Source organism: Wyeomyia smithii, chromosome 3 (genome assembly GCF_029784165.1).
Source record: "Wyeomyia smithii strain HCP4-BCI-WySm-NY-G18 chromosome 3, ASM2978416v1, whole genome shotgun sequence".
Lineage (NCBI taxonomy): Eukaryota > Metazoa > Arthropoda > Insecta > Diptera > Culicidae > Wyeomyia > Wyeomyia smithii.
The window spans coordinates 253,428,255-253,450,226 of NC_073696.1; the positions used below are offsets into that span (position 1 = coordinate 253,428,255).

General features: G+C 37.5%; 1 protein-coding gene across 11 annotated transcripts in view; it reads left to right on the forward strand.

Annotated features, from left to right (window-relative positions):
* The first annotated feature begins 1,580 nt into the window (after positions 1-1,580).
* The window catches only part of LOC129730262 (low-density lipoprotein receptor-like), a 595,327-nt gene continuing 574,935 nt past the window's right edge, over positions 1,581-21,972 (forward strand). For 6 of the 11 annotated variants that reach the window (XR_008728819.1, XR_008728818.1, XM_055689454.1 and 3 more), the window contains exon 1: positions 1,581-2,844. Coding sequence is in view for 8 of the 11 variants with exons in the window: in XM_055689454.1 (XP_055545429.1) it covers positions 2,580-2,844 (265 nt within the window). In the remaining 3 variants the exon portion in view is untranslated. The remainder of the gene's footprint in view (positions 2,845-21,972) is intronic. The other 5 variants (XR_008728820.1, XM_055689450.1, XM_055689453.1 and 2 more) reach the window with 2 other exon arrangements.

Genomic DNA, 21,972 nt, shown 5'->3' on the forward strand with positions numbered 1-21,972 from the left:
AATGTTGTGTTTTGAGCAGAATAATGAATGATTTCCTTAGGGTGACCGTCTTGCCCGTTGTTCCCCTACATAGGTCGAGCATTATTTTTCTTGCCTGCGCAAATCTTGGATGGTCGCTGAATACACTGACGACACAGAACTTATGCAAAATTCACGTTCACCTAGCGGGTTCTCTCTGGAACAGTTTTCTGTTTCTGTCTATCTTGAGCGATCAATATGATTTCACACTGGTTTCTTCACTGGAAAAGACGGAAGTCAAATGTCCATGCAGTAATCCTGGCATCCTGGTGCTATAGAAAAAAGAGATTATCACGATAAAAATACTGGACTTTGCTGTTGCTGTGTTCCAAACGCATCTTACTTACCTTTCTGGAATCTGCACAAAAGTTCCTCCATCATGTATCAAGCACGTAATTCGAAAATTAACATTTAGCACAGTATACAAAAAATCACAAAAAAGTGATTACTTGACTGAAAACGTATTGATTGTTAACTTGTTTCTCAATGTTGTAAAGACACAGGAATGAACTTGATATCGATAGTGTCAGAATCTCAGTGCAATATTTTACGAATGAGTGCTAGGAAGAGTGAAAGAAAAACAAATGATAGATCGGTAACTATGCTATATCAACAATAAAAGACTCGGTTAATTTTTCATGCACTATAACTTGTTGCTGGATGAATGTGATGTTGTTACTGGTAACGCACATTCAGTTATATGATAGTGAACTTTCGCAGCTCTGGTCAGAACGGGAGTGTTTGCGTTGCTACACTAAAAAAATAACAAACTTTAGTGTACCTCAGGTTCAGAGTTTGTTTGGGAAAAAGGCAATTTGAGTAATTTTCGTTTGTCGTGCGCGTGACTGAAAGACAAGCAAACTATATATATTCCGATTCATTTAAAATCATTTTTCAATCACGACATTTTATGGACCATAAGAGGTTCCAGAAACCGTTTATTTTAAAATATATATTCCTGGGTTAAGCTTAACTGCTTCTCATTTTTTTGTCCTGAAATAAATTAATACTAATTCAAACATAATACTAGCGACATGAAAAAGGTTAAACCAGACATAAAAAGGGCGTTGAATAGAGTTTTTTTTCTGGATCTTCCCGAGATTTTTGAGCATTAGTTCCACCCAAAGTCCAAAAATCGGACCGACACCCGTAATGAACTGTCGCACGCGATGTGGTATGCGGGTATTTACGGATATTTGCACTGTAAACAGACAGCTGCTCGAGCCGTGCTTCCTCGTGCTAGGTATGTGCTCAGTTCATTTTCTCTCCGTATCCCACACTATGCTTGTTCCATGCTATTTATGCTGCGATGGACTTGTTCTCCGGCCTACCCATACACTTTACAACCGCGCGGACCATGCGCCGTTAGGTTGTTTTGATCTTTTTCTCTGACAGATAGCCGAGCCGCATGCTGTCTAGCGAGTGTAGCAAACGGACGGAAGGTGATGGATACAGGAAAACAAGTTTGCGTGATATCTGACCGGTTGCCATGGTAGTTGTGCGAGAGAGCCTTCATCAGCTCGCACCAGTAGCAGCACCATGTGAAATGAACCCCGTCGATCCAATATCAGTATGTCACTTGAAATGCGTCGACTCGGTTTGCTTGGTCGTATCGTCGTCGTGATTGTACAGGGCAAGAAGTGAATCCTTCCGCTATCGGACTCGGACTTACGATTCTGGTGGTTCTGTAGCGTTTCGCGGCTCGGAAGTTTCCCGCAGATCTAGGTAGCCAGTTTTATTTCAACTGGAAACACGGTGGTGACGGCTAGCTTCTGCCTACCGTCGGGTGTTGATTTTTCCGGTTCGGTTGGCAGTACAACGATTTTCAGGGGGCCTGCCGTGGAAGAAATCAATTCAAGGCTCCTCCGGTGGAGCGAGAGTAGCAGCCCCAACGAAAGAGAAAGAGAGTTCCGAACGGTGGCGTGTTTTTTTTTCGGAAGTATTGTGTGCGTGCGGAATTCAGCGTAAAAATTACGTCTTGAAATTCACTATTCATTTCGAATAGGTGTCGTGTAACGCGTGCAGGTGCCAAATAGAGCATCAGGTGTATCTGCAGGAAAGTGATAGTTGGAAGTCAGAGGCTGGCTCGAGAAGTATTGTGCTCGATTGATTGCTGGTTGCTGTCTTCCCCGCTGGTGCGGGTGTAGTGGTGCCTGCCACATTGTGTTTGTGTTGCGTTAAGTTTTGGTTATTGCTTTCTTCACCTATCGAGTTTGCCCCAACAGCGACGGGGTGCTGTGCTGACGGCAACTGGCGGGTGTTCATTCTGTTGCAGTTTTTTTTTGCACTGCAAAAAGATTGACGTAACCTCGTGTGGTGCCGTTCGTATATATGCGAAGCAATCGTAACAGTGTCTGTACGGGCAGAAATTAACCTCAAAGCACGCAGTGTATAGTTTTTTTTGTTGTGTATTGCACGAAATTCACAATTGGAGCAAAAACAAATCATTCCGGTGTTTTGTGTAAGCTGTTAAGTGGATTGCTCAAAGTTTATTGATAGTGTTGTTTTTTGTGTATAATCTAATGTGTTGAAGAACCGTTCGACAGTTAGTGTTTGAAACCATGACCCTGTCACTGCGTTTGCTAGTGCTAGGGGCACTAGTCCTGCTTGCAGCAGGACCGTTAGCGGGAGCCAACAAATTGTTGGGCTCGCCAGGTCGGGATGATCCGGCCCTACAGAATGGAGAGACCCTTCAAAGTAACATGTTGCCTGAAGAAGAACCGTTGCATGTAACCAAAGGACCCAAGAAAATAACGGCTAGCAAACCGGTGAAGAATCCTGCAGACAAGGGGATGCCGCCGTTGATGAAAGGATCCGCTAATGAATGTAAGTCTGATAGAAAATAGTATTCCTTCGGGTTGATAAAACGGATTTTCCAAATGTTTTCTAATCAATTACCGATTTTCAAAAAAGCTTGAAATATTTGATAAATAATCGATCGTTAGCGATGTTACAACATTTTTACGGGTGCATAGTTTTCAAAAAGTATGATCTCTTACTATAGACTATATATTTTTCTGTAGGGACATCAAACAGTTCCATATTTCGTTATATTACCAGGGTGTTTGCTGTATTCCGCACATCTATATTAATAAAAAAAAATGTTCGCGAATCTAAAATAATGCTGAGGATTTCTCGAATAATTGTTTCTAACTATTATTGTGAAATAGTTAGCCTTAGCATATATGCAGGAAAATTATTTCCTTATTTAATTTTAGCAAGAAAAATTTACTTCTTTATTTTTTTTGCTCATTTCAAGATGGCTTGACAAAGTATTTTTTTTTAATTCTTTTAGCACCAATATTTAGTGGTTAATTTGTGGTTTCGAAATCCAATTTGTGATAATTTGTGGTTGAGTAGTTTCTGAGAAATTTTCAGAAAACTGAGTCAAGCCATCTCTGAAAATGATTTCGCTTCAAATGAATCGGACAACGATGATATATACATCAATCGAAAGCTATTAATTTGTGGTTCACGAAAATGTAGTTTTTGTAGGCATACTTCATAATAAAATAATTAAAAAACTATTATTTAAATTTTTGAACATTGTTTACTTCTTGTTGTCAACACTGACCGTACGCGGCGCTGGTAGACCATCAAGATGATTTTTTCTCAGAAAGCTTTCATGTAGCGATGAGTATGGTGAAACTAGAGATACTCAGAGGGAGAGATATGCGGTGAGCAGAACGAACCGTCTAAATTGGAGCCAAACGAACAAGAAAGTTAGCACCACATTGAGAGGTATTGCAGTCAGATACAAAAAAGAACGTGTTTATTTCTATACGATTTTTTGTTATATTGCCAATGAATGAATTAAGAATGCTGTGAGTGATTTTTACCCGGAGTTCAAAAAACCTTGTGTATAGGTAACAAAATAAGTGAAGGTGTTTAAAATTAAACATAAACAAAAAATATCACATTAACAGTTTTTGTGAAGCACTTCACTATTCTTAAGGACTTTCACCGTCACCACCGATTATACAAGTCGAATGTTAGTCAACATTGCGCTTTGAGAAAAGATCTGGCCCCTCTGACATATGAAACCCAGTTGCCGAATTGACGATTTTCTTCGCCGCGAATTTCTTCCTCTGAGTATTTCTAGGTGAAACAGTATGTAAACAGCAGGGATGCTATATGTGCAGATTTGCTGCGAAATGCAAATGTTGATCAATTAGCAGATATTTGTAGTTGACAAGCCTCCGTGTGTTTTAGGTGAATTTTTTCAAAATAAGTGAAGTTTTACGTAGACATGCGAGCGTAATTTTCTCGATCTTCGGTCGAATCATTTCCGGAAATGTAGTTTTGCCATTTACCGATTGTTTGAAAAAAAAACCTAAATTAATACACCTAGGGGTGTGATCTGGTCTTTCTCATACAAAATCTGTTATATGTTAAAATCTATTAGCACATACGTTTTAACTCTTTGAATAAATTAAAGCCTGATAATAATAAAGAACAATTTTTTGTTTCGATAAATGTAATAATATTTTGGTAACCAATTACGCAACTGTATTCGACTGTTGGGTATTTTAGAAACCCTGAATGATGCCTGAAGGTTGGGAATGGGCCTTAGAACTGTAGGGAATGGTTGAAACGCATGGTAAATGCCCAAAGGTGTGAGTTCTGGCTAGAAGTAAAATTCGATATTTTCTCGTCTCAGGAATATGCTACTACAACTACCCCCTGAATAATAAAACAAATAAGCTTTCAACGGCAGCGACAACTGTATGTCGTATACAGTAAGGTCGCTTTTTACGCGTTTTTTTTACGCGGGTTGCTTTCCTCCATTACTCAAAAACGGTACAAGATATCGACAACATTTCAATCATGTTTTTCGTTTTAGGCCACGAGTGATCATATATCAGTTTTTAAAAAAAATCACAATTTTTGGTGTAAATGCTTAAAATTTAAAATATTAAATTTTGGTCTCTAGATTGGCCACTATCATATTCAAACGAGGTTTTAACGTTTTAGGACGGTATTCTTTGTTATATTTGCAACTCAAAAAAGTCGTTTTTTACGCGGGCCCATACAAAGTTGGAACGCATCCCCCGCGTAAAAAACGACCTTAGTGTATATGAACGACTGTCGATATGTTCTAGATAACCCACTAGCACTAACATCGGCAGGTGCTCATCCAGCGCCGCGTACGGTCGGTGTTGACAACAAGCGGTAAACAATGTTCAAAAATTTGAATAATAGTTTTTTAATAATTTTAATATGAACTATGCCTACAAAAACTACATTTTCGTGAACCACAAATTAAGAGCTTTCGATTGATGTATATATCATCGTTGTCCGATTCATTTGAAGCGAAATCATTTTCAGAGATGGCTTGACTCAGTTTTCTGAAAATTTCTCAGAAATTACTCAACCACAAATCACCACAAATTGGATTTCGAAACCACAAATTAACCACTAAATATTGGTGCTAAGAAAATAAAAAAAAAAAACTTTGTCAAGCCATCTTGAAATGAGCATTTTTTTGCATTTTTATTCTTCTATCAGTACAGGTCCATAATTTACCGATTGCGATAAACGACAAAAGTCATCTTCTTGTTTTGGTGTATGAATAACCCAAAGAGAGCTTGATATGCAATAAGGTATATTACAAAGGAGTGGCAGATACGATTTCAATATGTGATCAGAGGTGGCGAGTAAAAAGTTGTGACGTCACAACAATCGGTTACGTTCGGCATTCAGTGCGGATATTCGACAAATTGTTCTTTTTTCGAGTTTTTAACGTTCTACGGTTACCGAAAAACGCGATTGCCATCGTGCTCAGTTAAAATTGGTGATGTTTCGGTTTCGGGAGCCAAAAAGTTAGGCGTAAGCATACATGCTTCTCCCAAAAATTCCGATGATGAGTAACGCTGGCATTTGTTCTGTCGGGTACCGGATCTTCCCGCAATTTTTCATATAGCTCACAACATTTCCGCGCGGAGGATTTTGAACATAGGTTCCTGGCCGATTCCCGGCGCATTTTAGCATCGGAAGGTAATGTATGAATTTGTCCAAAAGTAATTGTTTACGTTTCAGCCGTTCCAACAATTTTTACACTTCCACCGGTGAATCTATCATCAATCTATCAGAGCTACAACACGAGGTAGAGACACGAGGCAATCACACGGGTTGAAGAATGCGCTCCTTCGGTCGAGCAGGTCAAAGCACCGGCGAGAACGTTTTTTCGACTGGGGCCGGCGGTGGCTTGTTTGATGAAGCGAGTCAACCAATGACTGAGCGCTCTACTTACGACGATATTCATCCACAGATCAATTGTTGAAAAAAAAAACTAAAAAACTGGAAGACCTACGATCCATCATTGATCGCAAGAGGTTGAAGATACGAAATATTCAGGCATAGGCATTTAAAGTAATTTACAAGAGAATACGTTATCGTTTTCGTCAGTCAATTTTAAAAGATTTCGTAATCTATGACAATATCTGGGAGACACATGACACAAAAATATAATGCATTCCATACGATTTACGATCCATATTTCATACAAAATTCATACATGTTCCTGCGCCAAGTTGTGTATAATTGGTTGTTGTGACGTCACGATCTCAGCACGCGAAAAATGTTGCAATCTAACACTTGCAACCACGCTCATTTGCCGCTCCTTCGTATATACTGGTTATACATTGTCATATGTTACGAATATACTGCGACAATCGAAGACCCGAGAAGCAATTTGTGTTGACAGCTCCGGATAAGTGAATGAATGTTACGAAAATAACTGTCGAAGCATCATATGTCACACCATAGCAAGCATCCTAGTTTACCCAAGAACAATAACTGCTTATACGATGTACCTCTCGTATCGATCTGTCGCCGTTCGTCGTATCTGTCAAGGTAGTTATTTTTGGTCGGTTAGTAGAAGCAGTTTTCCACGTTCATGTGTCGATTCGTAAAATTTGCATGAACCTCGCAGGTGTGCAGGGTGAAGCGCAACAGCAACAACAAAGGAGTGCACCGCAACAGAGTACATAATCTTCTCGCTTCGTCCCGAAATCTGAGTCCAAAAATATAACAAACGAGCGAGCGAGTTTTATTACCGCTTATTTCCAAAAATACTTCCCACTAAGCACAGCAATTTGATGAAAACCACGTGCGCTTATCGCGCTCTTCCTGCTGCGCTGCGACGCGCTGCAATCTGGATCGTTTTTCGATTTCTCTTCGGTTCCATCCCAAAACGGCCAGACAAAAGGATTATCCATCGGTGCAATTTATTACGAACGCTAGCGAACGATAACCGCGTCGAGCTTTAATCCGGTTGGCCATATAAATGCGATAATCTGGCTCCAAAGACTCGCTTGAAAGGGTGCGACAGGATTTGCTCAGACCCGAGATTAGTCGGTTGATAAGAGGGCAGAGCTTAACCCGTACGGGAGGAGCGTAATTCCGTTTTCAGCGGTTTCAGAAGAACACACCGGCACCAACGGGCGGGGTCGGTTGAGTTTTTGTCTGATGGCCACCACATTTTTTTATCATGCGCCTAGCGTCAAGCGGATTGTTTTCCTCGGTCAATGTCGGGCTGCTTAAGGCTAGATTTATCCATTAGCGTTAGATTAACGGCTCTGTTTTGAGTTGACAACTGTTTACTGGTAAAGGATATGACTCAATTTCACACGGAATGTCATCGATCGACAATCGAAGTTAACCGAACAGAGATGCATGTCGCTATCGATGTCTTGCTATGGCTCTTATAAAGTTGTTTGATTGATGGCCTCTTTGACAAACCGATTTGCTTTATAGTAGACAGACAGCAGACAGCAACCGGTTAGTCTGCTGGATGGCGAATCAACAGGCTTCGAACTTTGCTAATCTCACTACAAAGTTTGTTTCAATCAAAGGCCAAGTTCAAAGTGGTGAAGTATATTATATCTTCGATATTGTTGTTTTCACGGTTAATGTTTTGCATCTCTCGATTCGTTGTGTCATTTAGGCTTAGCGTAAAATTATTAGATGATTTTAAATCATCATTGATGTGAGTATGGTACTCTCCAGCGTTGAACACTGCCCATAAAAATCTTCAACATTGACTGGTGAGTCAAGTATCTTAGAAAAACTTTCACTATCTTTTGTATCTTTTGTATACTAAAGTCGCTTTCCACGTGAAGGATACGTAGCGCGTAAAAACACGTGAATTCGAAAATTTTTGTATAGAACCGCGTCAATCCTGAAAACCTCGTTAAACATGTGTAAATTCTGAAATCCGAGTAAAAACACTTCACTCGTATTTTTTAGCTCATTCTTACTCTTTTACTTTTTACAATACTTTTTCAAAGACTCAAGAACAGTATTATTCCCACTCTCGAATAAAAGTTAAAATAAGGAAATGACAGGAGGGTTGTGTGCAAAGCCACGACCGCAAGGTTGAAGTAGAATACTTTTACAAGAAAGATAACCCGGCTGTTTGCGTGTCATCCATTTTTTCTAGTAAAAAAATGTTGAATAATCAGATCAATCGAATTTTGCCCTTCAACAAGGATTGACCATTTTCAATAATATAGTAAGTTGCTTGTCATGGTTGGGGCTTGACAATTTTCAAATTTTGAGATGAAATTTTTTCGGATGTCGTGCTCATGACTGGAGGAAAAGATAATTCAGTACGTTTTATGCCACGGAGATGAAGTAAAATTTATAACTTTTACAAATTTAAAAATGTGAATTAACTCATTAGAAAATAGTAACTCTTCAATCCAGTTTTTATTTCATCCTGAAAAGGATAATTTGTTGTTCATTTTAGTATCGGATAAGATGCCGATCACATCTTTGCGTTATCACTGACAGTGTGAATAAAATATTCCTTGGGATAAAATAAACAGTAAAAAGCTGATTTAACACTCAAAACTAGACGGCTCACGTGTTGTCAAAATGAGTCAACTTTTCATTGAATGCATTTGCTAGTGCACACTATCGCACAGAGACTGCATTCCACTAAAGTGCCTCACTGCATCAGCCGCTATCGATGCTGAGATCCGCTACAACTAGTTCGCTATCCATAGCCATGCCACAGTTGTGGCCGCTATACGCTGCCATTGGTATCCACTGTCCTTGCATCAGCTGGCCCAGCTGCTATCGAGGACGACTGCTGTTGTCGCTGTCTAGAACTATTATGAGCGGCTTCGGCTGAAACAGACTCTTATTTAGGCCAAATAGCATGTTTTAAATTGCAGGGTATATGATTCTGTCGACCGTGCATGGGAAGCAATCATAAAACGACCAATCAGAGGTCGAATTTTCCGTTTTGACAAGGCTTGACTATTTTCAATAGTACAATAGTGTGAATAATTAAATTACAATTATCATCTTTTGGGAAGAATCTTAGAAGATTTTCCAATCTATTGCTGCAAGAACGAAGGAAATCCATCGAATACTAACCGATTTATTAGCATTTGAAATTGGACATATTTTCCACTTTTTTCGGATTTAGATTTCCGTTTCACATCCCTATGTAGCCGAACTCCCTGAGCGAAGTATTTTACTTCAAAAAATTGAAAATGTCAGGTCAAATAAGTGAACAAACGACTTGAAAAAAAAAATAGAAACACCGTGTAAAACTACTATAAAAATCCGCGAAAAAAAAACGCTTCAGCTCCAGAAGCCTCATATAAAAAACACATCAAATCCGAAATTCGCGTTAAAAGAGCCATGTAAAAAAAAACAGATAGAAACAAACCGCGTAGGAATAGGCTCTAGTGTATTGTGTCCATGCGTTTTAAGCGGGTGGTGTGTGTGTGCGCACGTTGTTTCTAGAAGGTCTCAGGTATCTGAATCATATATTGATGCTTAGCAGCGTCACCGATGTTCCAGTATCTCAAACACTAGTCGTATGGCGTTGCACAAAGCCTCTGTCCACAATCGTGGTTTCTTTTTACGCGGCATGTATCCCCCGCGTAAAAAGCGACTTTAGAGTATTCAGGAGAAAAACTTTCGGAGCTGGTCGCTCTAACGATCGATCGTTTTGGACCGAACTAAAGGTAAATAACTAGGTTTTAACAAAATACCAAGAACTCAAATCTGTGTGTTCTTGAATACAAAAAATCAGAGGCGTCGCGTGGCTCATTTCGTCACATACGTTTTTTCCGTAAATAGAGAATACAATCAAACCAAAGCGTTAGACGCTTCAAATCAAGGGTCTTGCTCGCATGCTTGTTTATTTTTATCTTCCAATCAATGCTTATATTTGGATATTAAGGAATCGAGTACACAGGTGGACCCGACACAGCCAAAAATATAAAAGTAATTATAATTTTTATCATGTTTTTAAACTGAAATGACCCAAATATATAAAATATCATATTTGTAAAAATCTCTTTATTAATAGATTAAAATATGGATAGATATAAATATAGATTCAAATTTGGAGGGCTCCAAATTGACAAAAAAAAAAAAAAATAATTGAAAATGGCATATTCGTAATGAAAAACTTTTATAACGTTGAGTATTGGTTGAGATAATTGTTTGTCTCAAAAAGCCTTATAAGTCATTCAAAGACAATTTGATGTGAAAATTCGAATAAAAAAATGAGAGCAAAAATTCTCAATATGTCAATACTAGTTGACCCGTAGTGGCTAGCCACTTTTAAAATGCAAGTTGGACTATTACTTGGACTCATTACAAATACTGGTATTTATTCTAAAATGATGATGCTTCTTCAAGAAATCTAGTTTGGAATCAAGTTTCAACTACGACAATTCGACAATTCGATGCAGATGATCAACGCTAATTTGAAACTCAAATGTTAACTGTGAGAAACATCCTTGTTGCAGTGTATCATGAAAATGCTTGGATTGATCGTTTATTTGAAGACGAATGAATATCTTGCCTCCCATACGGACGGAACCACTGCACAGAACATTTTTTTCTCATTATTTAATTAATTATTTATTAATTTTCGTTTAAGCTATGTACATACTTAATTTAAATAAGAGATCAATTTTTCAATTGTATGATGTTACATTTCAAGTAAAACTTACAAAACAAACAATAACAAATGTGATTGACATAACAATTTGCAAAATAATTGCCTACGATACTGAACTACTCCAGAAATCATTCACTCGTGCAAAAGTTTGCCTCCGTACTTTATAATAGTCATGGCAAAGCCTAGAATAACTAAGTACTGACGTCTCCTAATCATTATTGGACAGTTCAAATCAATCTTTGATACTTCGGTATAACCTAACACATCATCAATTTCGCGCATGAAAAGCCTGTCCTCCGCGTTCCCTTGTTCCTGGTTTTAAACCTGAAATGTGTGGTGTAAGCCTTGAATGTGTATAAGGCTTTTAACGGGAAATACACTAAGGTCTTTTTACGCAGATTTCGAAATTAACGCGTTTTTTTATGCGGATTTCGGATTCTACGCATTTTTTTCAGAATAGTCGTTTTTGTCGTGGCTTTTTTTAATAGCATTTCATTTTAAAATCGCTTATTTAGAATGTCTGAGGATCGTTCGTTTTACATTTTTCCTTGATGTTCAGCTCAGTTCGTAGGTGAAAAAACACTGCTGTTTATTTTTTTTTAAGTATTTAGCAGAAATGGTTAGGAACCTTTAGCAAATTGAGTTTTCTACGCGAATTTCAGAATTTAAGCGGTTTTCACGTCGATTTTGGAATTTGTCTTGTTCTTTTTTTTAACAAATCAAATGCTTGGTTTTTGTAGGAGAGTACCTTGGCATCATGTTTCAAAGTAATGACAAATAGTGTAAGCTTATACTGTATCTGTATTTATAAAGCAATGACATAATATCTTATTATTTAATAAAGTTTTGTCTGGTGATATTTTTACATATCGGCAAATGAATTAGCGCTTAAACGTCGGAGTATAGTTAAAGCATTACGTTGGAGCTCTTGTTCTAAATAACCCATCATGTACTCGACTTTTCCATAGTCGGGTACTGTCTTATGCCATAACTTAACAACCTAATTTTGATGAAGCTGTATGATATCACAGGACTAATTGGATATGTTATACTAATAGGTTATGTTTCCATTTAATTTTACTACAAAAACTTTTTGTACTTACTTTTTTGTAGTAGAATTAAATGGAAACATAACCTATTCTCAATATTCAATTCCATTCTACTAAGACGCTCAAAAAGAAATTCATTAGTTGTTGTTGTTGTTTTACTCTACAACTCGCTCTAGTACACACGCCACGAATATGATGTAAAAGCGCAATTCTCGAAAGCGAGCGAAGGATCGGCAGAAGACAATTTTTCCAAAGCAACAAAATATAGAAAAATACCGTAGTTTTACGTCATGCTGCTTCGTGCTGTGCTTCTACCACCCGCGGGAAACTTTTCTTACTGCGTACACCACAGCTAACGAAACAAAAGTGGTGCATCTCTCTGGTGAGAATTCACAAAAGTACACCGCAGTTTGCACTGCTGAGACAATACAACAGAGATAATTTGAGTTGTCTCTGTTGAGTGGTGCCTGGATTTATTTTTTTCAGTTTCGAGATGCAGAGCAAACGCAATCTCGGGTCCCCACAAAACTTACACTTCTCATGATCCATAACGAGGTACCTAAATTAAAAATCCAAATTATTTCATGATATCTTGAAACAACTGAAATGAACTTCTAAAAATAACATAATCTTTCTTTAATCTTCCTTAAATTTATATTTTTGTATGACACATTCCTTTATTGAAACTTTGTCAACTGAAAATGGAGCCCCCACAATTCTCAATCTCGCTCTGATCACGTCCCAGGATAAAACGGATGAACAGCTAAGCTCAAATGCGACTTGCACTTAATATCAAAAACTTGCTTGCTCCATATTCAGTAAATCGAAAGTCGGAACACGCAATCGACTCTTTTAAACCATATAAGTCTCCGTGAACGGATGGATTACTTCCAATTGTGGTCCAGAAAAACAAGTAACTCTGTCAGTTATTACGGCGATGTGTAGGGTGAGCCTAATGCTAAACTACATGCCTAGTTGGAGACAAACTAGAGTTTTTTTTATACCAAAAGCCGATCTTATATAATCCCGAAAAAAATGGAAAAACTAGTTGATCATCATGTAAAAACCTACCTATTTAAAAGCTATTTATAAAAACCTAAAACCTATTTGCCTACTAAAACGTCCTGTCAGGCACTGACGCACTACACATGTTAGTGAGTAAAATCGAAAAATCAGTTCTAGCCAAGGAAATTCTCCGGGCAGCTTTTCTTGACAATTAGGGAGCATTTGATAATGCATTTCATAGCTCAATGCAAATAGCCATGGAAAGGCAATTAATAGGAACACAATATAGTGGATTCATGCCATGCTGATTAGTCGAGAAGTAACTGTTCAACTCGGTGGCACGTTCCTAACAAGAAAAACCCCCAAACAATGCTCTCAAGACGGGATTTTATCACCATTGTTTATATCAATAATCGTAGACGACCTTCTTCAAACCCTAACAGAAAAAGGCTTCGAAGTTATTGCTTTTGCAGACGACGCAGTGATTTTGGTTAGGAGAAAGCAAGACTGCGTTATTTCTAACAGAATGCAAACTGCACTGAATTTTACAGTTCAATGGTGCATACGAGACGGATTGAGTGTAAATTCCTCCAAAACAACGATTGTTCCTTTCACTCGAAAAAGGAAATACATTATTCCCAAACTGCGGCTGGAGGGCACTAAATTAAAGCTATCCATGGAAGCAAAATATTCGAGAATCATATTTATCCAGAAACTAAACTGGAACGCTCAAATTGAACAAACAATCACCAAGGCTAGAAACGCTCTATGGGTATGCAGTAGGGCCATTGCACAGTGCACAGTGGTCCAATAAGGCAAAAAGTGGAACTTAATTCCATAGCGCCTTTCAACTTCATCCTAGCTTAATAGTGTCTTCGGAACAATTGTTTGTATGAATGACCCGCATAATTGCAAATTGTTAAAAAATATGAAAAGTTTACTATACTAAAAATAAAAAAATTAACTTTTTTGTGTTGAGAGATAGAAGAATAGTTAATTCAGCAAAGTTGTAGGAAATTCAAAAATATGAAACTTTGTTGAACAAATGAAAATCCTATCTCTTTTCGGTACAAAGTTATAAAGTACACTACATGGAACTTATTTAAAAGTTAGTTTTTTGTACTTAACTTTTGTTAGATGCATTTTACACGAAAGTGTAGTTCGGAGGAATTGTTATGGCACACAAAACACACATTTTTGCCGAAGACCATATATCTCCAGGACTTTTCCTTACAAAGTTATATCATATTTTAGCTTATTTTTTCGATAACTTCAAGAACGTATAGGTTAAAAAGGGGCAAGTGGAATCATGATGTCAATACTTTTCCTTGAAGTTAAGCTAAAGTACTATAAACTTCTTTTGGTTCCATTTGTCCCAATCCACCCATTTTAGAGTACGGCGAGCATATGTCACAGTAGGTTTTCATATATCAAAAATACTAACTTTTTTGTGTTAGGAGATAGAGGAATGGTTTATTCGGCAAAGTTTTAGAACGTACAAAAATATGAAACTTTGTTGAACAAACAAAATTTCTATCTTCATTGGGAACAGAGTAACAGAGTGTTTCATGTAAAAGTTACTTAATAGTTAGTTTTTTGTATTTAACTTTTGTTAGTTACATTTCACAAGAAAACGTTGTTCTAAAGAAGCATTTGGGCATACAAAACACACGTTTTTGTTGAAGGCCACACATCTCCCGGACTTATCCTTACAAAGATATAGCACATTTCAGCATTTTTTTTCGATAATTTTAAGAACGTATAAAGGAAAAAGGGGCAAGTGGAATCATGATGTCAATTCTTTTTCTCAAAGTTTAGCTCAAGTGCTCAAAACTACTATAAGTTTCATCCGTCCCAATCCACCTAATCTTTATTCTATACGTTGTTGAAGTTATCGAAAAAATATGCTGAAATGCGCTATAACTTTGTAAGGAAAAGTCGTGGAGATGTGTGGCCTTCAACAAAAACGTGTGTTTTGTATGCCCAAATGCTTCATTAGAACAACGTTTTCTTGTAAAATCTAACTAACAAAAGTTAAATACAAAAAACTAACTTTTAAGTAACTTTTACATGAAACACTCTGTTACTCTGTTCCCAATGAAGATAGAAATTTTGTTTGTTCAACAAAGTTTCATATTTTTGTACGTTCTAAAACTTTGCCGAATAAACTACTCCTCTATCTCTTAACACAAAAAAGTTAGTATTTTTAATATATGAAAACCTACTGTGACATATGCTCGCCGTACTCTAAAATGGGTGGATTGGGACAAATGGAACTTAAAGAAGTTTATAGTACTTCAGCTTAACTTCAAGGAAAAGTATTGACATCACGATTCCACTTGCCCCTTTTTAACCTATACGTTCTTGAAGTTATCGGAAAAATAAGCTAAAATATGATATAACTTTGTAAGAAAAAGTCCTGGAGATATATGGTCTTCGGCAAAAATGTGTGTTTTGTGTGCCATAACAATTCCTCCGAACTACACTTTCGTGTAAAATGCATCTAACAAAAGTTAAGTACAAAAAACTAACTATTAAATAAGTTCCATGTAGTGAACTTTATAACTTTGTACCGAAAAGAGATAGGATTTTCATTTGTTCAACAAAGTTTCATATTTTTGAATTTCCTACAACTTTGCTGAATTAACTATTCTTCTATCTCTTAACACAAAAAAGTTAATTTTTTTATTTTTAGTATGGTAAACTTTTCATATTTTTTGATAATTTGCGATTATGTGGGTCATTCATACAAACACTTGTTCCGAAGACGCTATTAAGCTAGGATGAAGTTGAAAGGGGCTATGGAATTAAGTTCCACTTTTTGCCTTATTGGACCACTGTGCAGTGGGGAATCGCTGGCCATCAGCCAAAAAAAATTTTTTTCGTTAGCTGTTTCATAATATTTTTCCTTTATTGCTATAACATTCAAGTGTCTAAATCCAAAATTTGGGCGCAATATCGTAAAATCTGAATTTTTTATGACTTTTCAAAGCTTTGCGAACTGACGGTTTTTGTCTTTTTCTTGAAAAAAAGTACATTACTTTGAAACGCTCTGTAGCTTCAATGATAGTTTGGATTTTTTTGACGTCAAAGGAAAAGTTGTTGTAAATATTGTGCAAAACAAACCATTTTCATTAGTTATTGTAAAATTTGGTCAAAGTAGGCCTGACACTAGAAAAAATTTAAAAAAACGTGATTTTTTGTAGAAAAGTAGCTTAAAAGTTTAGTTGCCGCAGTTTGCCACGGTTGTGACTACATTCAAAATTTAGGTAAAAACGTAAGCTTTCAAATGCATACTGTCCGCTGCTGCGCAAAACTGCGCAAATTGTCACTTTAGTGAAAAAAGCGATAGCAGATTTTTTTAGTTTTTATTTTTGAAGTTGAAATTTCATCCAGGATTAATTTTAATTATAACCATGATACAACATTAATGAAAATTTATGATATCGTACTCAATCCGTAAGGATAAAATATAAATTTGGGCAAAAATCACAAAATTTATCAATGAAAAGTTATAAAATAAGTGTTAAACAAATCTGAAATTTTAATTATCTCAAACTTTATCACTTTCTGCAAATTTAAAACAATACTAAAAACATTCAACCCTTTTCAACTTATGATCATGAAACTCGTTAAACTGATTGAAGTGTCAAATATTAGCAGCAAATTTATACCATCAAACTCTGGCCAACAATAGCCCGTTTGAAGATTGCTTTTGCTTCGCACTCGTTTGCATACAAAAGTAAAGCACACATTTTACTTTATGAGAAAAAAAAACAAAAAACAAGTCGTCGCCCTCCGCATCTTTTCGTATTCATTTAGAACGTTGTGTCATTCCAGTGTCTTAGTTTTCAAATTCATAATTCGTTGAATTTTGTTATGGAGCCTTCAACTTCAGCGGCACCACCTAATTCAATGTCTAGTAAGTTGTCAATTCATGGTGTTATACATGTATTTAAATGTCCTCTTTCAACCATAGAAACCGGATTAGGAAGATAACATATATATGAAACAATGGAACATCGAAAATTACTAGAAGAAATGAAAAATGCAGCGAAAGGCATTCTTCCTGCTAATAAGTATAATGAACTTCAAATTTTCTGGAAACAATCCAACACGAGATTTAAGCGATCACAGCGAAAGATGATGATGCTGTTGATGAATTTTTCAATTTGTAATTAGTTTGTATTACTTATGTTGTTTTAGTTTATTAAAAAAAATATATATATATTTAGGCAATATTTATTTAGTTCGAGGGGTCGTTCATAAATTACGTTTGTTTTTCAATGGGAAGGACGCCCGGTGGCACTACTTGTGGTCAAAGATCATATAATTCTATAAAAAGGAAAAAAGGGCCAAAAAAATATTAAAATTGGCTTTCGTGCTTTATTGAATGGCCCCAAACAAAAAATGGATGCCAAATTCGTGTTCAGCGCCCCAAAATTATGTAAATACCAAGTTTTTGTCTGATGGGTTTATCGGCTTAATCAGTCCGTGTATACTAGCAAAACGATTTGTTTTTTTTTTCTCTTATTCCGACAGTTTCGGTGACTTTATTTCACCTTTTTCAAGGAGTAGAAAGGATAATCGTTCTATTGTTAAGTGTGTTGGTGTCCAACATCGGTTGTCTGGTGTGTATTACAAATGGCGTCCCACTTTGGTGCATGTGTACCTGTTTTTGTGTGCTACAATGTATAAGCTTCTAAAGCTTTTTCTAGCACTTACTTTTTTCAAGCACTTTTATGGCAATTTCACTTAATCGGGTAATAAATATTCTAAGCTGTTGGTTTTGTGTCTTCCTCTGTAGTCTACTAATTCTCAAGAATTAGTAGACTACAGAGGAAGACACAAAACCAACAGCTTAGAATATTTATTACCCGATTAAGTGAAATTGCCATAAAAGTGCTTGAAAAAAGTAAGTGCTAGAAAAAGCTTTAGAAGCTTATACAGTGTAGCACACAAAAATAGGTACACATGCACCAAAGTGGGACGCCATTTGTAATACACACCAGACAACCGATGTTGGACACCAACACACTTAACAATAGAACGATTATCCTTTCTACTCCTTGAAAAAGGTGAAATAAAGTCACCGAAACTGTCGGAATAAGAGAAAAAAAAAAAACAAATCGTTTTGCTAGTATACACGGACTGATTAAGCCGATAAACCCATCAAACTAACCGTTTCAGTCGTCATATAAACAAATTCAGAATCAAGTTTTTGTCGCATTTATCGACACTTTTTGCTTGGCCAGCCTTTGTATGGAGTCGCCCCACTGTGCATTGGGAAAAGCAGGGGTCACCAACCCAGTATAAAACTTTGGTTGTATTTAATAATTATCATACCAAGAATAACCTATGCCTTATTAGTTTGGTGGCGACCGAACAACGACTGAAACATCCATTCAAGCTAAGCTTGGTAGAATCCAAAGATTGGCCTGTGCGTCGATTTGTGGAGCTATGAGAGGTACTCCAACAAAAGCCTTAGTTACTATTCTTCCACTTTATCAGGAGGTTCAACTAATCAGCAGGCTAGTCTAAAAGAAGGAGATCTAACAGGATACCTAAAAGAATACTGAAAGATTGCTAAAATAGAAAATCTAACAGAAAGCAACGAGGATTAATGGGAAAATAAACCAAACCTCAATATGCCCTGCAGAATACAAGAGGCAAACCGCGAAAGTTGGAAACAGATGGGCCCAGAATTCTCAACGGCTCACTAAAATGAACGATTTTGCGAGAACGAGATTCACAGGACCAGAAAATATTACATTTTTACTCGTGGGACTTTGACCAACAGTATTCCAGGCGGAAATATACGCGATAATAGCGAATATGTGTCTGGAAAGAAATTACCGATACTCAAATATCGGCATTTTAGGCGATAGTCAGACAGCGCTATAACCCTGAAGTCTTCTTTTTGTCATTCTAAACTAGTGCGGGAATGCATCCTATCGCTCCGACAGCTGGCTAAGAAAAACCAGGTTAATTTATACTGGGTTCCTGGTCACTGTGGAATCGAAGGAAATGAGAAGACTAACTCACAAGCCAGACAAAGGTCATCCACTAACTTTGTTGGTCCAAAAGTTGTGGACCAGAACCTTACTGCGGAGTCTCACCGAGCGCTTTGAAGGCTGAACTCAGTGAATGATAAAGAGCAACCATCGAACCAAACTGGGATATGATAATTTGTAACCGGCGTAAATGGCGAGAAGAGTTTCGTTCTTCTCAGGATCAATAAAAAAGACATGAAGACATTCACAGGTCTAATCACAGGGCACTGTCCGAGCAAGTATCATTTCGAGAAGCTAAGCAAATTTGATGATGATGGATGTCGCCTTTGTGGCATCGAGAGCGAATAATCGGAACACCTACTCTGCGAAAGCCGAGTATTAATACAACGCAGATTGCGTATCCACTTTCGGTGGACTGCAGATGGAAAACGGAGTGTGGAGAAAGCGAATGAACCACGAACTGCAGTAGCTGCTTGGGGAGCCATCTATCGTCCACACCGCTAAGATAGGCAGACTGCGGTGGGCTGGGCATGTTGTAAGGATGTCAGACGACAGCCCGGTAAAGATGGTTCTTGACACCAATCCGTCAGGGACGAGACGGAGAGGTGCACAGCGTCCAAGGTGGATCGATCAGGTGGAAGACGACCTGCGGACCCTACGCAGGCTGCAGAGCTGGCGAACTGCAGCCATGGACCGAGTGGAATGGAGATTACTCTTACGTACAGCAAAGGCCACACCACGGCTTGGGACTGTTTGGTAAGGTAAGGTAAGATTGCTTATCTTCGGTAAGGACACATAGAACCTACCGATATTGGAAGAGAAAATCACGGTGAAGATAACCTCACCGTGGAAATTCACACGGAGTGCGTTGCCTAATTGGAATAAATGTACAATGTAGCAAGGACAGCAACTCGCCAAATAATGATAAACCGGCTTGTACGCACTTAGAGTACGTTGAGGCATACCACAATGGATCATGGTCATAGTGGTTCAGTCTCCTACAGACAGACAGCAGGAGGTGCCGTCACTCTCAGACACGCAACAGTTTGTTATACTGTTGCGTGTTACATATTGCAGCTGTGCTGCTGGGTGACAACTGCTGAAATTCTGCTCGTGTTGACGTTGAATGATGGCGGACATAAGAATGCGGTTTTTAATGCTACTGTGAGGTTGAATTAACCGTCTTCCTTAAGACGTTCAACATTTTAAATGAGAGTATATTTTTTCAAAACGATTTCAGCATTAATTTCAGCTGAACACATCGAACTTTTAATTGTAATCGGTTTTACTTTTCACTATTTATGCATGTTTTACTATTTATGTACAGTATTTCCGAGTTGTGAAGAACATCAAACTACTGAGAATCTATAGTGGATTTTGATTACACTCGCAATTTGATAAAAATTATTCACTAATGTCTTTCAATTGTAACCTTAATTACTTTTAAAAAGACCGATTAATGTAATTGTAAATTTTCTATGTCCTATGTCTTGTCTGGTTTTTTGTTCTAGAGTGCTTTTAACCATAATATCATCTGAATGCACGATGTTCATTTTATTTTTTATTTACTTTGTCAAAGAAATGTAGACTACATTGAGTACTTCATTACAGTTGTTATTTATAATGTTTACAAAGTTTTTCTTACGTGCAAAGCATTGTTTCTAGCGTATTTTAGACAGTTTTTAATTTCTTCCATCGATATTGTTATGCCAATGGTTTCGCTAGAGTTGCTGATTTCCATGAAATGGTTCATGCCGTCTGCGTAAAATAATATATCTACTTTTTTAAGCATGAGGAAAATGTCATTTACATACAAAATAAAAAAGTGGACCTAAATGCGAGCCCTGGGGCACCTCAGAGGTTACTGGAATGGGTTTTGAATGTATGACATGACTGGAGCCAACACAGAAGTTGAGACACCAATCGAGGCCAAGCTTTCACGAGCCTACCATTATCTATTGCGTTGATAATAAAAGATACGAATTTCAGAAGACTCAAAGTTGTTGAGCGACTTTTAAAGAAGCTATGCTGTATACAAGTGATATGGTAACTTTTACAGTAAAACATTTCCACATTTGCTGGGCAAACTTCATAATAATAATATCGAAACAATAAGCGTGAGAAAAGCAAAAGACGTGTCGTCCCCCTATAATTTGACCGCGAATGGCAAAATTTTGCGTCATTAGGTTTATGATTTAAATTCCCCTTCGAAAGCAAAAAAAAAAAAACAAACATTTAGTTGAAATAAAGTTATGTTGATTCAAACACAAAACAATAACCATAAATGCGCACTTGACGGGTAGGAAAAGAAACCATTCAGTGCTAACCGCTGGAAAACGAGCGAAGCTAGAAGTGGGTGCTCGATTTTCAACCGATGGGTATTTAAATCCCATAATTAATTTTATTACCAGCTGTCCCAGTAGGTACCTAGCCATGCGTCAAATGCAATTTGTCAGGTTACTAAATCACTCTCTCGACCATAAATTACCAATCGCTACCGACGTGAATAATTCTATACCAATGCTAATGTTCGCAGGCTAGGGTGACAAACTCGATATCGGATTTCCACTCATGTCTGTCGGGTCTGTGAGGGGGAAAAGCTACGTCGCCTATTTTCCTATATCCTAAACCTTGATCTTGACTCTCGCGCCAGTTTCGTCAATTCCTTGCCACAATCGACAGCTGTTTGTTTTGTTGCTCCATTTTCCTGCTTTCACCTTCCCTTAGGACATCATCCCTCCCTGCTTTTGCTGTACAGTGGTGGCGAACCATGTCTCTATCAAAATGGGCCACGCCCCTCTCGCTCTCTCTGTTTCATTCTTGCTCGATTCTTCGACTCCAAATCTCGCCGCGAAAATCTGGTTTATCAATTTGACGAGTTTATTTTTCGGTCCATTCCCAATCTTCCGCCGATCCGGCCAATCACTTTCAGCTCTTTGGTACGGTTACGAAC